This window comes from Mercenaria mercenaria, chromosome 4, assembly GCF_021730395.1.
Source record: "Mercenaria mercenaria strain notata chromosome 4, MADL_Memer_1, whole genome shotgun sequence".
NCBI lineage: Eukaryota > Metazoa > Mollusca > Bivalvia > Venerida > Veneridae > Mercenaria > Mercenaria mercenaria.
The window spans coordinates 48,696,042-48,711,406 of NC_069364.1; the positions used below are offsets into that span (position 1 = coordinate 48,696,042).

Here is a 15,365-nt window from a genome sequence, read left to right on the forward strand (position 1 = left end):
TCATCTGCTGGTCATGACCATCCACCCTATCAACTTTCATGATCCTTGGCCAAAGCGTTCTTGAGTATAATCTGGAAACCATTTAACTGTTCCGGGTCAATGTGACTTTGACCTTTGACCTACTGACCTCAAAATCAATAGGGAACATCTGCTGTTCATGATTAACCTCCCTATTAACTTTCATGATCCTAGGCCGAAGCGTTCTTGAGTTATCATCCGGAAACCGTTTAACTGTTCCGGGTCACTGTGACCTTGACCTTTGACCTACAGACCTCAAAATCAATAGGGGTCATCTGCTGGTTATGATCAACCTCCCTACCAGCTTTCATGATCCTAGGCCCAAGCGTTTTTGAGTTATCATCCAGAAACGAATTGGTCTAGATACCGACCTACCGACATCTGCAAAACAACATACCTCTCTTTCTTCAGGGGGGCGGGGGCATAACAAAACTGGAATATACATTTTTACCATCCTTAGTTTTTCTTGAATTATTAGTTGGAATCAGGAGATGTATCTAACCAAAAATAAAATTTGTTGAACTCCACAAGAATACTGTTGTTGAAACTTACCACTATCTGTTTGATCAACTGATTCTTTCTCTATCTCCGCTTTAACTTCTTTAGCATCATTATCTTCTGTTTCTGAGGTTCCTACAGCTGGCTTCACTTCAGCTGAACATAAAACATGAACATTCTTTGAGTTAACCAACAAACTACTGGAATTAATTTCCATGGAATCAAGGTTGTATTCATACTGCAAAAACGACATCCCATCAAATAGATAACATTTTGATTTATCTTTGAACTCTATAATTTGTCTTTGAAGTCTACTATTTATCTTTGAAATCCATTGTTTATTTTGTAAATCGACAATTTATCTTGAAAATCCACAAATCTCAAATGTCTCCTTTGATCAAATCCATAACATTTCATTTAGCTTACTGCTTAACGCAAGCTCAAGCTTAATGATTACCACAACCCCTAGCTGAGTGGATACCACAACTGGTACCACAACCTCTAGATTACTGCTTAACTCAATCACTACCTTACTGATTACTGCAACCTCTAGCTTGCTGTTTACCACAGCCTCTAGCTTATTGCAACCTTCAGCGTACTGATTTCAGGAACTTCTAGCTTACTGATTACCACAACCTCTAGCTTTAATACTTATAAGCGCAATCTCTATCTTAATGACTTTTTCTATTTCCAAGTATCACTTACCTGAATCCTCTGTGTTATCTTCAGTAGAATCATTGTTCAGAACTGACTGTTCAGCAATATCATCAGTGTCACCTAGATTAATAGCACCACCAAGCTGTACACTCACCTGTAATGCAGTATCTACAGATTAACATGAGAACTCCATGCTACATATATTAACCCTTATCATGCTGAACACGATTGATTCTGACTTTGCGACCAAAGCAGATCATGATCAGCCTCCACATCCATGCAGTCTGATCAAGATCTGCACTCTTCGCCATTCAGACAGTAATGTTTTGGTATGCACCCCTTATAAGAGTTAATGGTACTGTAGAAATAGAAAGATGGACAAGTTCATTATAGAAATTATGCAGGGTAAGGGTTAAGATGTTTTAAAAATTTAATTTTATGTAAATCTACATAGATCTGTAAACAATAAAATAAAATCTTCAAGAAAACTCCATGCTACATTTATAATACATGTAACCAAACAAGGAATGCCTTTCCAACAGGAAGCTGAAGGAATTAAATGATACGGCATGGAACGGATATAACAATCATACAGACAAATATTTCCAATATATTTTAGCAAAGTCAATGCACATGCAACAAAGTAATGGCTGAGACAAGAAGTTATGCTGACTGACAGCCAGAGTGATTATGCACTGTCTCCTCACTGCCCTAAATAACAATACGTAAATATGACAGACCGTGTTTCCATCAGCGGAATCAATGAGACCGGAGATGTTCAGGTACTGTAGACTATCATCCTCCGTACCAGACTGTTGAAATATCGGCATGTTCTTCACCTGCTCTTGGAACGCTTCAAAGTTAGTCAATCCCTGAAACAGCAATCAAACTTACTGTTTTATTTCTAGTACAGAAGACTTCTGTTACATCAAATAAAGTATATGGGTAAACCCTTTTGCAAAGAATTATATCAGTAATTTGTTTAGTTAATACTTAATGCCAAGTTGTAAAAAAATGCTTGTTGCACAAAGAAATCTACTGAGTGTGCCTATAGGGGAAAAACTATCTACTGAGTGTGCCTATAGGGGAAAAAACTATCTACTGAGTGTGCCTATAGGGGAAAAAACTATCTACTGAGTGTGCCTATAGGGGAAAAACTAAGTACCAGTGTCTTTTAGGAAAGTATACACCAGCCCTGCAGAATAACATGAAATCTAATCCATAAAATATCCTCTTCACTTCAAAAGTCTAAATTTTTAATGAAAGGTATTCTTATTTGTCCAACATTTCAATCTGCCAGGATGAAGGCAAGACAAACAGGACCTTACTAATATGAATCTGAAAATCACTCAATATAAACTAAGTACATTTGTATTTTCAAATTGTTTTTATTTCACAATTAGAATAGACATCAGACTCACTTCCTTTGTTACGTATTAAAACTTTGTAATCATTCAAACTACATTTTATTATTCAGAAGTTTTAAATTTACTCTGCAGCACACCCCTCCCCTCCCCATCACCCTCCCCCGACTGCAAAAATCAGTGAAAAGAACAACAAAAAAAACATGAATATTACTCCGTTTACAGTATCTGCATATTTCAGCTGCCTAAAAAATTCAAAACATTCCAAAATAATTTCATGTAACTCTTTTCAAACCTACAGCCAGTATTATTCAACTACTATAGTAATTATTATTTTACCTGAAGTGGAGCCATCATGATCGTCTGTCCATCTCCAGATGGAATAATCACAGCTGGAATCTGATTGGTTACCGGGGTATCATCTGGGCGGGGATATCTACGAGGCCTACCTCGACCACGCCTCGGAACTGTATAAAAGAAAGCAATATTCTAAATCAAGCAACCAGAATATGAAATTGGCCCTGATTCATCAATACTTAGTCTGAAATTTTGAGAGAAAAAAATCTTTCAGGGAAAGTTGTCGAAATTCCTACTTCATTGTATCTATACTGCCTAGGTTTTTGTTGTAACAAATGCTGTATTCATACCAGGGTTCATTAAAATCTGTTCCAAACAGTCAAATATTGAGAAAAATGAAACTGCATTATATTTTCCAAAGTTGTTAACCTAAAACAGAAGTGTGCTTAGACCAAGGGTAGTTTCAATTCAAACATCAAAATTTGATTATTCTCAATTTTTGTCCAAATTTATGAATATACTATCTGAACTCAGGAAACAAGAAGGCCATGATGGCTCAACTTTCTCATCTGAGAAACATGAACAAGAAACGTTTCTTGAATATACTGTCTAAATTGTGCCTTCTAGTGTGCTAATCATGTTATTTATGATATACTGACCTAGTTTTAAACAAAGGTGACCAAGTTTGAAAACTGCCTCAGAATTTATAAAGACGGACATTCTGAATAGGTTTCATAAAAACAAATAGAAAATAGGATCTCTCGAATATTAATTACTAAATATTTTTTTCTATAATATCACCTACTTACTTAGTTTTTTACCCTAAACGACCCAGTTTTGAATTTGAACCATATCATTTTGACCAGGTTCCAGCGTCTATCAGCTAGAAAATGCAGTCTCTAATGTGTTCACATGCTTTTTTGGATTTTGCCTAGTGACCTAGTTTTCGACACAGGGTGACTCAATTTCAACTTGACCCAGACTTCATAATGACAAACATTTAGACCATTTGTCATGTAGACAAGATACAATATTACATCCCAATCTAAAGTACCTTAAATAGTAGGTCAGGACAATTTGAAAGTATTTCAAAATCAGATTAATCAAAGTGTTTACCTCCAGGAGTTTGTATAGTGGCAGGTGGAATGTAATCTTTGTTTGTTTGTGACTTTCTTTTTCTAATGGCACCGCTTGGTAAGACCTCATCATCCCCATCATCAGCAGCTGCATCATCATCACTAGACAGCTCAAATACCTCGTATTCTGAAAAGTTTGTTTGTTTGTTTTAGGTTTAACGCCATCTTTCAACAGTATTCCAGTTATGTAATGATGGGCAGTTAATCTAACCAGAGTTCCTGGATTCCATATCAGTCCAATCCTTCTCCTCAAGTAACTGCCAACTTCCCCACGTGAATTTGAGGTGGAGGACGAATGATTTCAGACACAATGTCTTTTATCAAAACGTCACGGACAACATACGCCTTGCCAGAGGATCAAATTTGCGACCCCGCGATACGTAGATCAGCTCTCTCCCTTTTGAGCTAAGCGGACAGGCTTTGTATTCTAAAGAGTTCAAAAGAACTCCTGTATTGTGATTATCTTTTATCAATTTTAAAAGAATGTGTTCAGCTGCTGACAGTTTTTTTTAGAATTAACATTCATTCAATCATTTTAGTCCATATTAATTTGCTTTCTTTCAAATCATTTTAAAAGAACTTGTCAAACACTACTCATTTATAAAATAACCCAGCTTTAAAACATGAGACAATATAGCTAACCCTGGCAATACCGTAGGGCCTATATCAAAATTTAACTTTTGCTTGCTAACACAACTTCAACAACATAATGGCTAATGTGCTAGAGGAGTAGAGGTCATGCCAGGATGAAATCTAAGGATACACTAATCATAGCCTAGAAACTTTGAAATTATAAACAAATTACTAATTTTCTCAATTACCTTCTAGTGTTTTAGGTTTCCCTCTGCTTCTAGCACTTCTTCTCACACCATCTGGTCCTAAAAAGTAAAAGTGTCTAAATGTTTGGGACTGCATGGAAAATATACTAAGAATAATTTAATTTTACGAGCATAGAATTTTGTAGTTTCATCAAAAAATGCAGTTTCCTGGTGGCCTGAATCGTGGTTTTTAAACTGAAAAGATAAAACAAAAACTAGAATTGTGTCCATAGGACTCAGATGCCCCCACATACTGTGCGATCCTCTATATAGCAAAAACTATCAAAGGGCCATAACTGCAGTAAAAATATTCACAGAAAAAAATCATTCCTTTATGGTCATCTGCACATCTAGCTTGTTCATCTGTGAAAGTTTGAAGCAAATCAGGATAATAGTGAGGAGTCGGGACACACAAGATTTCAGGATATATGGACGGATGAACTCGATCCCTTCATCAATGGCAGAGTTATGGACCGGACAAGAAACAGACCATGTTAACCTTTGACCTCTAAGTGTGACCTTGACCTTGGAGCTAGGGGTCTGGGTCTTGCTCATGACACATCGTCTCATTATGGTGAACATTTATGCAAAGTCATTTCAAAATGCCTTAATGAATGGCAGAGTTATGGACCGGACACAAAACATACCCATTTAATCTTTGACTTGTAAGTGTGACCTTGACCTTGGAGCTAGGGGTCTGGGTCTTGCGCATAACATGTCGTCTCAGTATGGTTAACATTTATGCCAAGTTCTTTCAAAATCCCTTCATGGATGGCAGAGTTATGGACTGGACAGGAAACAGACCATGTTAACCTTTGACCTCTGTGACCTTGACATTGAAGCTAGGGGTCTGGGTATTGCCCATGCCACTTCGTCTCATTATGGTGAACATTTATGCCAAGTTATTTCAAAATCCCTTTATGGATGGAAGAAAAAATTATATTTTTCAAAATCAAACTTGTTTGTGAGGAAGAATATTTACAACATATATCTAAAACAACACTTGTGTGACTTATGGACTAATATTAACAGTTTGTTAATATAGCAATAAAAAATCCCTCAAAAACTTTCAGGCTAAATTTCTATAGTTTATTTAATTATTTGTAAAGATCTGGTTCAAAAGACTGCAGCTCTTGGACTGGTCAATTTACCAGCTCTTGTTTTACATCACTTCAAGTGTTCACTTCACAGCCAGACTTCAAATGGTCAAGTTTTAACTGTTAGTAAATACAAGGGACTTAAATTCATAGATGTCAAAGGTAAAAGACAAAACATATGGGAATTTTCTGTGCTGGTTGGATTTCATGGAATCCATGAGAATTAGTCCCTAATGAAAATTAATAATTTTACAGTATACATGTATATATATTCACTGAAGAGATGAAATTTTGCACCACTGCTGGTGAAGAAACAATGTTATAACTAGAAAATGCTTTTGTAAAAAAGCGCATGTCTCCCCCAATGCAAAGTCCTATAGCACGAAGTCAATAGGGGTCAGGAGCGAAAGTCAAAGAGACACTGATGGTTGGCTGCAATAGGGATCATCTACTTGGCATGTCCAGTCATACCGCTAAATTTCAACACTAGTGGCCGAGTGGTTCTCAAGTCACTGTTCAGGTTCCTGTGACCTTGACCTTTGATCAAGTAACCTAAAAATAAATAGGGATCATCTACTCTGCATGTCCAATCATCCTATTAAGTTTCAACATTGTAGGTCAAGTGGTTCTCAAGTTATTTCCAAAAAATGATTTTACATGAACAGGCCACTGTGACCTTGACCTTTATTAGACTGAACCCAAAATCAATAGGGGTCATCTACTCCGCACGTTCAATCATCCTATGAAGTTTCAACATTCTGGGTCAAGTGGTTCTCAAGTTATTGATCGGAACTGGTTATCAATGTTCAGGCCCCTGTGACCTTGACCTTTAACGAAGTGATCCCAAAAACAATAAGGTTCATTTACTCTGCATGAACAATCATCCTATTAAGTTTCAACATTCTGGGTCGAGAGGTTCTCAAGTTATTGATTGGAAATGGTTTTCCATGTTCAGGCCCCTGTGGCCTTGACCTTTAACAGAGTGACCCTAAAATCGTTAGAGTTCATCTACTCTGCATGACCAATCATCCTATGAAGTTTCATCATTCTGGGTCAAGTGGTTCTCAAGTTACTGACCAGAAATGGTTTTCAATGTTCGGGCCCCTGTGACCTTGACCTTTCACAGAGTGACCCCAAAATCGTTAGGGGTCATCTACTCTTTATGACCAATTATCCTATTAAGTTTCAACATTCTGGGTCAAGTGGTTCTCAAGTTACTGACCGGAAATGGTTTTCAATGTTCAGGCCCCTGTGACCTTGACCTTTAATGGAGAGACCCCAAAATCGATAGGGGTCATCTACTTTGCATGTACAATCATCCTATGAAGTTTCAACATTCTGGGTCAAGTGGTTCTCTAGTTATTGATCTTTGACGGAGTGACCCAAAAAACAATAGGGGTCGTCTACTCTTTATGACCAATCATCCCATCAAGTTTCAACATTCTGGGTCAGGTGGTTCTCTAGTTATTGATTGGAAATGGTTTTCAAAGTTCAGGCCCCTGTGACCTTGACCTTTGATGGAGTGACCCCAAAATCAATAGGGGTCATCTACTCTTCATGACCAATCATCCTACGAAGTTTCAACATTCTAGGTCAAGTGGTTCTCTAGATATTGATCAGAAATGGTTTTCAATGTTCAGGCCCCTGTGACCTTGACCTTTGACGGAGTGACCCCAAAATCAATAGGGGTCATCTACTCTTCATGACCAATCATCCTATGAAGTTTCAACATTCTGGGTCAAGTGGTTCTCTAGTTATTGATCAGAAATGGTTTTCAATGTTCAGGCCCCTGTGACCTTGACCTTTGATGGAGTGACCCCAAAAACAACAAGGGTCGTCTACTCCAGCAGCCCTACAACCCTATGAAGTTTGAAGGTTCTAGGTCAAATGGTTCTCCAGTTATTGCTCGGAAATGAAGTGTGACGTACGGACGGACGGAAGGACGGACGGACGGGGCAAAAACAATGTCTCCTGGGGGAGACATAATTACATTTTGTACATTTTCTGTAATTCATAAATTGGGTATCGGATATTAGCTGACAGTTTAGATTGTCTTACCTGTGTTAGAGAGTTCTAGAAGCCCCTGTGCTGCACTGCTTGTCTGATCTGGTTCTAGTTTCTCAACTCGCTCCTCAGTCAATGATGTTTGTTCTTTTACCACACTTTTAGCCTGCGCCTCGGATTTCTTTGGCCTTCCTCGTCTCTTACCTATAGCGAGAGTAATTCTAATATGCTTTTCTCTGTTAAAACACTCTTACGCTAGAATTACATCAAGTTTAAAAATGTGCGGTGACGTCAATGGTTTTGTTGCGACCAAGAAAGAGTCCTACTATATTTTATCTACTGTTTTAGATTAAGGGGAAATACTTTATAGCAAAACTATGTTTTAACACTATTTATACACTCAGGTGGTAATATGTCGTAAAAATAATTGAATAATAATTAAGCCCGACGTATAACCGCCCATCGTGCATAGTGTTAAAACACTCTTTTGCTATAAATTATTTCTTAAATCATAAATTTTAGTGTGCACTTAAAAGCAAAAACTTTGTCTTAAATAAAGTTCTCTGTTGCTAATAACTTTTCCAAAATATAAAAAGACCGTATGAAAAAAAGAGTAAACAAATTTTCTCTAACTTTAAAAATCAAATCTGGTACACAACACATCAAAAACCAGCAATTCTTGAAATTTCAGGGGCCATAACTCCCAACACTCTTACTTTAAAATACAATGTATTTGTGTTAGAAAAAGACTGAGCCATCATTTCAGCAAATGGAAAGATTTCATTCTATTCCTATTCTACTCTATTCTCTATTCTATTTATTTACCTGTTGAAAGCAGTGGGTAAGCACAAAGCTGCCCTGTATCCGGATTGACTTTGAGCAAACATTTCTTGCCATTTACAACCACTTCCATATGATCAGTCACCTCTATGGGCTTGGATAGATCTGGTTTTTTCTCTTCCTTGATTGGCTTATTGATGTCTACATCTGCAGCTGCTAACTGCTCCGGTACTTGATCAACTTGCAGCTCCTGTATACTGTATTCTGTCGGCAATGGTGCAGAGAGGCTAGAAGTCAATGAATTCATCTGAAAATAAGCAAAACTGTCACTGTAAGGTTCATATGTCCCCAAAACAGGCTTTGACAAAAAAGCCTATAAATGAGGGCAGTAAAACTGACATAAAATAAGTGGGAACTGCCTTTACTACATTCCTTCAGTTTAAGGTTGCCACCACCTTGATCCAAACTCCACGCAGTGATTACTTTCCTTTATGGTATATTAAGTCACTGCAATTACAAGTTGTTTAACCAGATTTTTTTTTTTTTTTTTAAATTGCATTATTCGCATCTAGATGGTAATATCTGTGCACCTAATTGTTCAAATAACAAACTGAAGTGATTTTTGTAAAAAATTTCTATTGGACGTTTGACAAATGAAACAGGCTGCCAAAATTTGTATCTTGGGCGTCTCCGCTATTTTGCAGTGTCATGTGACTTTCTCATCATCACATGGTATCTTGTGAATGCAGCGGTTATAATGAATGCAAGGGAAGATAACCGCTGTGAGGAGTTTGACCTTGATTAACCAACCGGAGTATCTTGAAAGAGAGTTACATCAGGACCTTTTGGGAGAAATTATTTCAAAATCAGACCAGGGGTTAAGTGGGGATGTCGTTTGAAGAAGTAACTGTGAATAAGTGGGTTTAAGCCAAAAAACTGAACTAGAGCAAAGGAGTCTAATATCGACCCTCTTCTATTATCGACCCCCCACCCTTAATTGATACTTAATCACATTTATTACTAGAAATCATGTGATCATGTCATTCACTGTCATTTTTACGTCACAAATTTTCTTCATGCGCCATTTTGAATGTTTACATACAGTGCGACTGCATGAGATAAATTTCAGTGCCAACCACTACATCGTCCGTTAAGGTAGGTATCATTCTGTTAAATCAAATTTACCGTTTTTATGGATCGAATCAGTTTAATTTTGTATTTAATCCTACTATACACATATAGAACTCATTTCTATCAGCCATTTTTGTAGTCTCTTGCAACTTCTGGAAAGATTATGTGGGGGTCGATAATAGCAGATTGAAAATATGACCTTCTGCTATTATCGACCCCCAATTAATTAAATTTATATAATTTCTTGTTGCTTTGAGAAAAGCATTTAATTCATAACTTTAACATGTCCAAAACATTGTGGAATGATACTTATTTCACTTGGGTATTGATTACATTTTACTCGGACTTTATCATAGACTCTCAGTGTAAAATCTCAAACTTTTAACTAAAATAAAGGTATTAAATCAATATAACATTTCAATGAAACTTCAAAGTTTTGTTGTTTGTAGCATCATCTGAAGCATGTGCAGTGAAAAATCTTGATTTTATTTTTAAAATAGTGTGATATTTATTTCTAAAGTCACTATTATGTTCATTGTAAATATACTTTGTTATACCAAAGTGGAAACTGGCAGGTACTCTAAAATGCAGCTCTCTGATTGGTCAGTTAGAAACCCTAATGTTCTGTGATGACTCATGATAAAGTTATGAATGCACATTTCAGTTGATCACAAGGATTAAAAATCTCCTAAAATAAAAAGAACAAGAGGACCATGATGGTCCTGAATCGCTCACCTCTTCCCACATGACCCAGTTTTGAGTATGACATCGTTTTTTTTCTATTATTTGACATAGTGACCTAGTTTTAGAGCTCATGTGACCCAGTTTTGAACTTGACCTAGATATTATCAAGATAAAAATTCTGACCAATTTTCATGAAGATCCATTGAAAAATATGGTCTCTAGAGAGGTCGCAAGGTTTTTCTATTATTTGACCTATTGACCTAGTTTTCGAAGGTATGTGCCCCTGTTTTGAACTTTACCTAGATATCATCAAGGTGAACATTCTCACTAATTTTCATGAAGATCTCATGAAAAATATGGCCTCTAGAGAGGTCACAAGGTTTTTCTATTTTTAAACCTACTGGCCTAGTTTTTGACCGCACGTGACCCAGTTTCAAAACTGACCTAGATATCATCAAGGTGAACATCCAGATTAATTTTCATGAAGATCCATTGAAAAATATGGCCTCTAGAGAGGTCAAAAGATTTTAATAATTTCAGACCTACTGACCTAGTTTTTGATCGCAGTTGACCAAGTTTCAAACTTGACCTAGATATCATCAAGATGAACATTCAGACCAACTTTCATACAGTTCCCAAGAAATGTATGGCCTCTAGATAGGTCACAAGGTTTTTTTATTATTTGACCTGCTGACCTAGTTTTTAAGGCACGTGACCCAGTTTCAAACTTGACCTAGATATCATCAAGGTGAACATTCTGACCAATTTTCATGAAGATCCATTCAAGGGTATGGCCTCTAGAGAGGTCACAAGGTTTTTCTATTTCAAGACCTACTGACCTAGTTTTTGATTGCAGTTGACCCAGTTTCAAACTTGACCTATATATCATCAAGATTAACATTCAGACCAACTTTCATACAGATCCCATGAAAAATATGGCCTCTAGAGAGGTCACAACGTTTTTTCATTATTTGACCTACTGACCTACTTTTTGACGGCACGTGACCCACTTTCGAACTTGATCTAGATATCATCAAGATGAACATTCTGACCAATTTTTATGGAGATCCATTCACAAGTATGGCCTCTAGAGAGGTCACAAGGTTTTTCTATTTTTAGACCTACTGACCTAGTTTTTGACCGTACATGACCCTGTTTTAAACTTGACCTAGATATCATCAAGATGAACATTCAGACTAACTTTCATACAGATCCCATGAAAAATATGGCCTCTAGAGAGGTCACAAGGTTTTTCTATTATTTGACCTACTGACCTAGTTTTTGATGGCATGTGACCCACTTTCGAACTTGACCTAGATATCATCAAGGTGAACATTCTGACCAATTTTCATGAAGATCTTTTGAAATATATGGCCTCTAGAGAGGTCACAAGGTTTTTCTATTTTTAGACCTACTGACCTAGTTTTTGACCGCACGTGACCCAGTTTCGAACTTGACCTAGATATCATCAAGATGAACATTCAGACTAACTTTCATACAGATCCCATGAAAAATATGGCCTTTAGACAGTCCACAAGGTTTTTCTATTATTTGACCTATTGACCTAGTTTTTGATGGCACGTGACCCAGTTTCGAACTTGACCTAGATATCATCAAGGTGAACGTTCTGACCAATTTTCATGAAGATCTTTTGAAATATATGGCCTCTAGAGAGGTCACAAGGTTTTTCTATTTTTAGACCTACTGACCTAGTTTTTGAAGGCACGTGACCCGGTTTCGAACTTGACCCAGATATCATCAAGATTAACATTCTGACTAATTTTCATGAAGATCTTGTGAAATATATGGCCTCTAGAGAGGTCACAAGGTTTTTCTATTTTTAGACCTACTGACCTAGTTTTTGAAGGCACGTGACCCAGTTTCGAACTTGACCTAGATATCATCAAGATGAACATTCTGACCAACTTTCATAAAGATCCCACAAAAAATGTGACCTCTAGAGTGGTCACAAGCAAAAGTTTACGGACGCACGGATGGACGACGGACGCTGCGTGATCACAAAAGCTCACCTTGTCACTATGTGACAGGTGAGCTAAAAACAGCGCAGAGTCTCTGAAAGTTCGTCATAGTCTGATGTTTCTATCATTTATGATGATAGTGACAGTTATCACGATTTTGACGATTCCTCTGATGGACAAAATGATGATAGACAGTGCAGACAGCTTAGACCAATGTCAGGGGTGTGGTCAGTCTAATGGGAAGCCAAATGAGTGAAAAGGCTGTGATGAATGCCCAGGATGGTGGCACATTAAATGTACTAAGCAACCAGAACTTCACTTGTTGACTCCAGAGGACTTAAAAAAAGTTAATTTTAAATGTATAAAAATTGAATGCTAAAATATGTTGTTAAGGCTGTAGATAATAATGGATAATCAACTTTGTTTGAATGTTTGAATTATTTATCTCTTGTGTGTGGCTAATGTTATATTACAAATAACTATTATCTAACATTTACAATTTGTCAGTCAAAAGACCAAATATGAAACTGTGATAGTATGAAAGACCAAATTTATAAATAAAAAAAAAAACACACATGAAATAATATTTTCCATGAAATCGTAGTAAAGTTATGCTTTGTTTATATGCTCAGTTGCGTAATTTCAAATTGCAATTATGACAATAAAGGACAAATAAAAATTAACTTAATATTAAGTTAATAATAATATTATGCTTGATTTTCAGTGTTTTCAAAGTTTAAAAAAAAAACAACTAGGGGGTCGATAATAGCAGAAGTGGGTCGATAATGGCAGACACATGTCACGAGACAGAATATTAGACCATACCTTATTCTGTAATGTAACAAGTGTTTTCATTGGTTGAAATCGACCAATGATAGTTTGTCTCAAATATATGTATCACTTTGTCTCCGAAAGTGAAAGTAAGAATATGTACGATAGATTATGGTCTTAAGGGGTCGATAATTGCCCTCTTTTGCTCTATACCTGTTCTTGTTGTACCATATTTTCCACAAACTGTTTCACATTAGGTGCTGGCTGTACACCAGTCCCTATCACATTACTCTCTCTTTTAGTTTTATCTTCATCGGTCAGAATGAAAAACTGACCAGCTGTCCCTGTAAAATAAGATATGAAAACTATGATAACTGATGCAACTGAGGATTTTCTTTTTTTTTCCAAATCCTTTTTTGAGAGACAATTAAAACGCAAATATAATAAAGGGTCTAATTTTTTTTTCATTCCGGTTCATTAATCAACAAGTTATACGCAGACAGACAGATGGTGAAGGCAAAAACAAGTATGTCTCATAAAATGGGAAGACACCATATTGCAGGAAATTTGACCACTATATTATTCTTAAGATGGGGATACATAAGTTAACATAACAATGGCAAAAAGGTGATATATTGTGATTGGTCAACTGAAGGGATTAAAACCACAAGTTTACTGATAAAAGAGGAAAAAGCCTTCTGAATGACTTTCTATAAAATCACGATTCATTGACGGAACATGTTCCGTTAGCCTTCCATTTCAAGCATTTCTTGATTGTTTAAATGGATTCCTAATGGAACACACTAATAAACACAGAAAAGGCCATTTTGACAGTGTTTATTAGGTGTTTTGACAGTGATTATTACAATAAATTTTTGTTTGGGATATTGCAATCTTACTACCCAGAGTAAAAATTTTATAAAAAGAGGTAAATTATCTCTCTGAAATATCAGTCAAGCCAAATTTATGATTAAACACAAACCAGAGGGTAGACTGGATTGATCTGTGTCTTGTGCAGCTGTCACTGATTGGTTTATCACTTGTAAAATTCTTTCTGATTGGTTGTCAGGCTGAATGCTTGTTTCAACCAATGGCTGTTCATTATTTGACACAACACTTGTTTCCTCTTGTTGTGTGTGATTATCTGCCCCTGTCGGTTCAAGTTTTGTGATATCAGCTGCCACATAACTTATCTCCCCTTTAGCATCAACATCAGCAGCTTGTAGTAAAATACTCTGTTCACCAGTCTCAAAGCCTGAAATGTACATATAGTCTAGTACCTTAGTGCAATTTTGGTGACAGGTGTACATGAGGGCTAGATCCCCTACAAATTGTCTTAGAATATTGTAGGTCATTGTCTGAAGCGCAAGAAGAAAATCAAGGACGAGAGTCTAAAATCATGTGGTTGGAGAAATTGCAGATGGCTTCTAATTTGTGTAAGTACGCCAGTCTGTATATCTGCAGTTACATATTTTACACAATTTATGATGTAGGACTGGATGGAATTTCTTTACATGCAGGTTATTACATCACATTTAATCATATTTTACTATTTTGAAACAATTTTTTTATATAATTTTCTAGGAAAAACACATTATCTATCACCTATGAAATCAACAAAAATATTGAAACAATAGGAAATATTTTAAATTCATATGACTTTATACAAGCAAAAGAAGTGATAAAATCTACTGACCTATGAACTGTTTTCTAAATGAAATCATTAATAAATGTGATGAAAAAAAAAGGTGAAAATAGTTGATTTCTCTGGCACAAGTTTTTGTTAAAGCTAAAAGTGAGATGTTATACAAGACGTGAAGTGCCAATACTTTACCTTGTAACTGATCTGCAGCAATGGTTGTCTGTAAGATATTAATACCATCAGACAAAGTGAGCTGTACCTGCCCTGTCGGCATCAACTGTTGGGCGATGATGTTGTACGTTCCTGCAGAATCACTCGACTCCTCAGTATTATCATCTTCTACGTCTGTGAAGAAAGTAGTTTAACAAGAGCTGTCACAGGAGACAGCGCGCTCGACTATTTCGATGCTGGATAGTGAAACTGGGCACATCTGAGGAAACTAGAGCTGTCACTGGAGTGTTTAATGACTCCAATTGTGGATGAAGATAT

At 36.5% G+C, this 15,365-nt stretch overlaps 1 protein-coding gene across 1 annotated transcript in view; it reads right to left on the reverse strand.

Annotated features, from left to right (window-relative positions):
* The window catches only part of LOC123551614 (zinc finger protein 236-like), a 144,299-nt gene that overhangs the window by 123,117 nt on the left and 5,817 nt on the right, over positions 1–15,365 (reverse strand). Inside the window, exons 3-13 of the mRNA XM_045340660.2 lie at positions 15,069–15,221; positions 14,217–14,489; positions 13,448–13,578; positions 8,715–8,976; positions 7,944–8,093; positions 4,792–4,848; positions 3,951–4,097; positions 2,877–3,004; positions 1,914–2,045; positions 1,222–1,327; positions 571–672 (exon numbers count right to left, since the gene is read on the reverse strand). Coding sequence (XP_045196595.2) covers positions 571–672; positions 1,222–1,327; positions 1,914–2,045; positions 2,877–3,004; positions 3,951–4,097; positions 4,792–4,848; positions 7,944–8,093; positions 8,715–8,976; positions 13,448–13,578; positions 14,217–14,489; positions 15,069–15,221 — 1,641 coding nt within the window. The remainder of the gene's footprint in view (positions 1–570; positions 673–1,221; positions 1,328–1,913; positions 2,046–2,876; positions 3,005–3,950; positions 4,098–4,791; positions 4,849–7,943; positions 8,094–8,714; positions 8,977–13,447; positions 13,579–14,216; positions 14,490–15,068; positions 15,222–15,365) is intronic.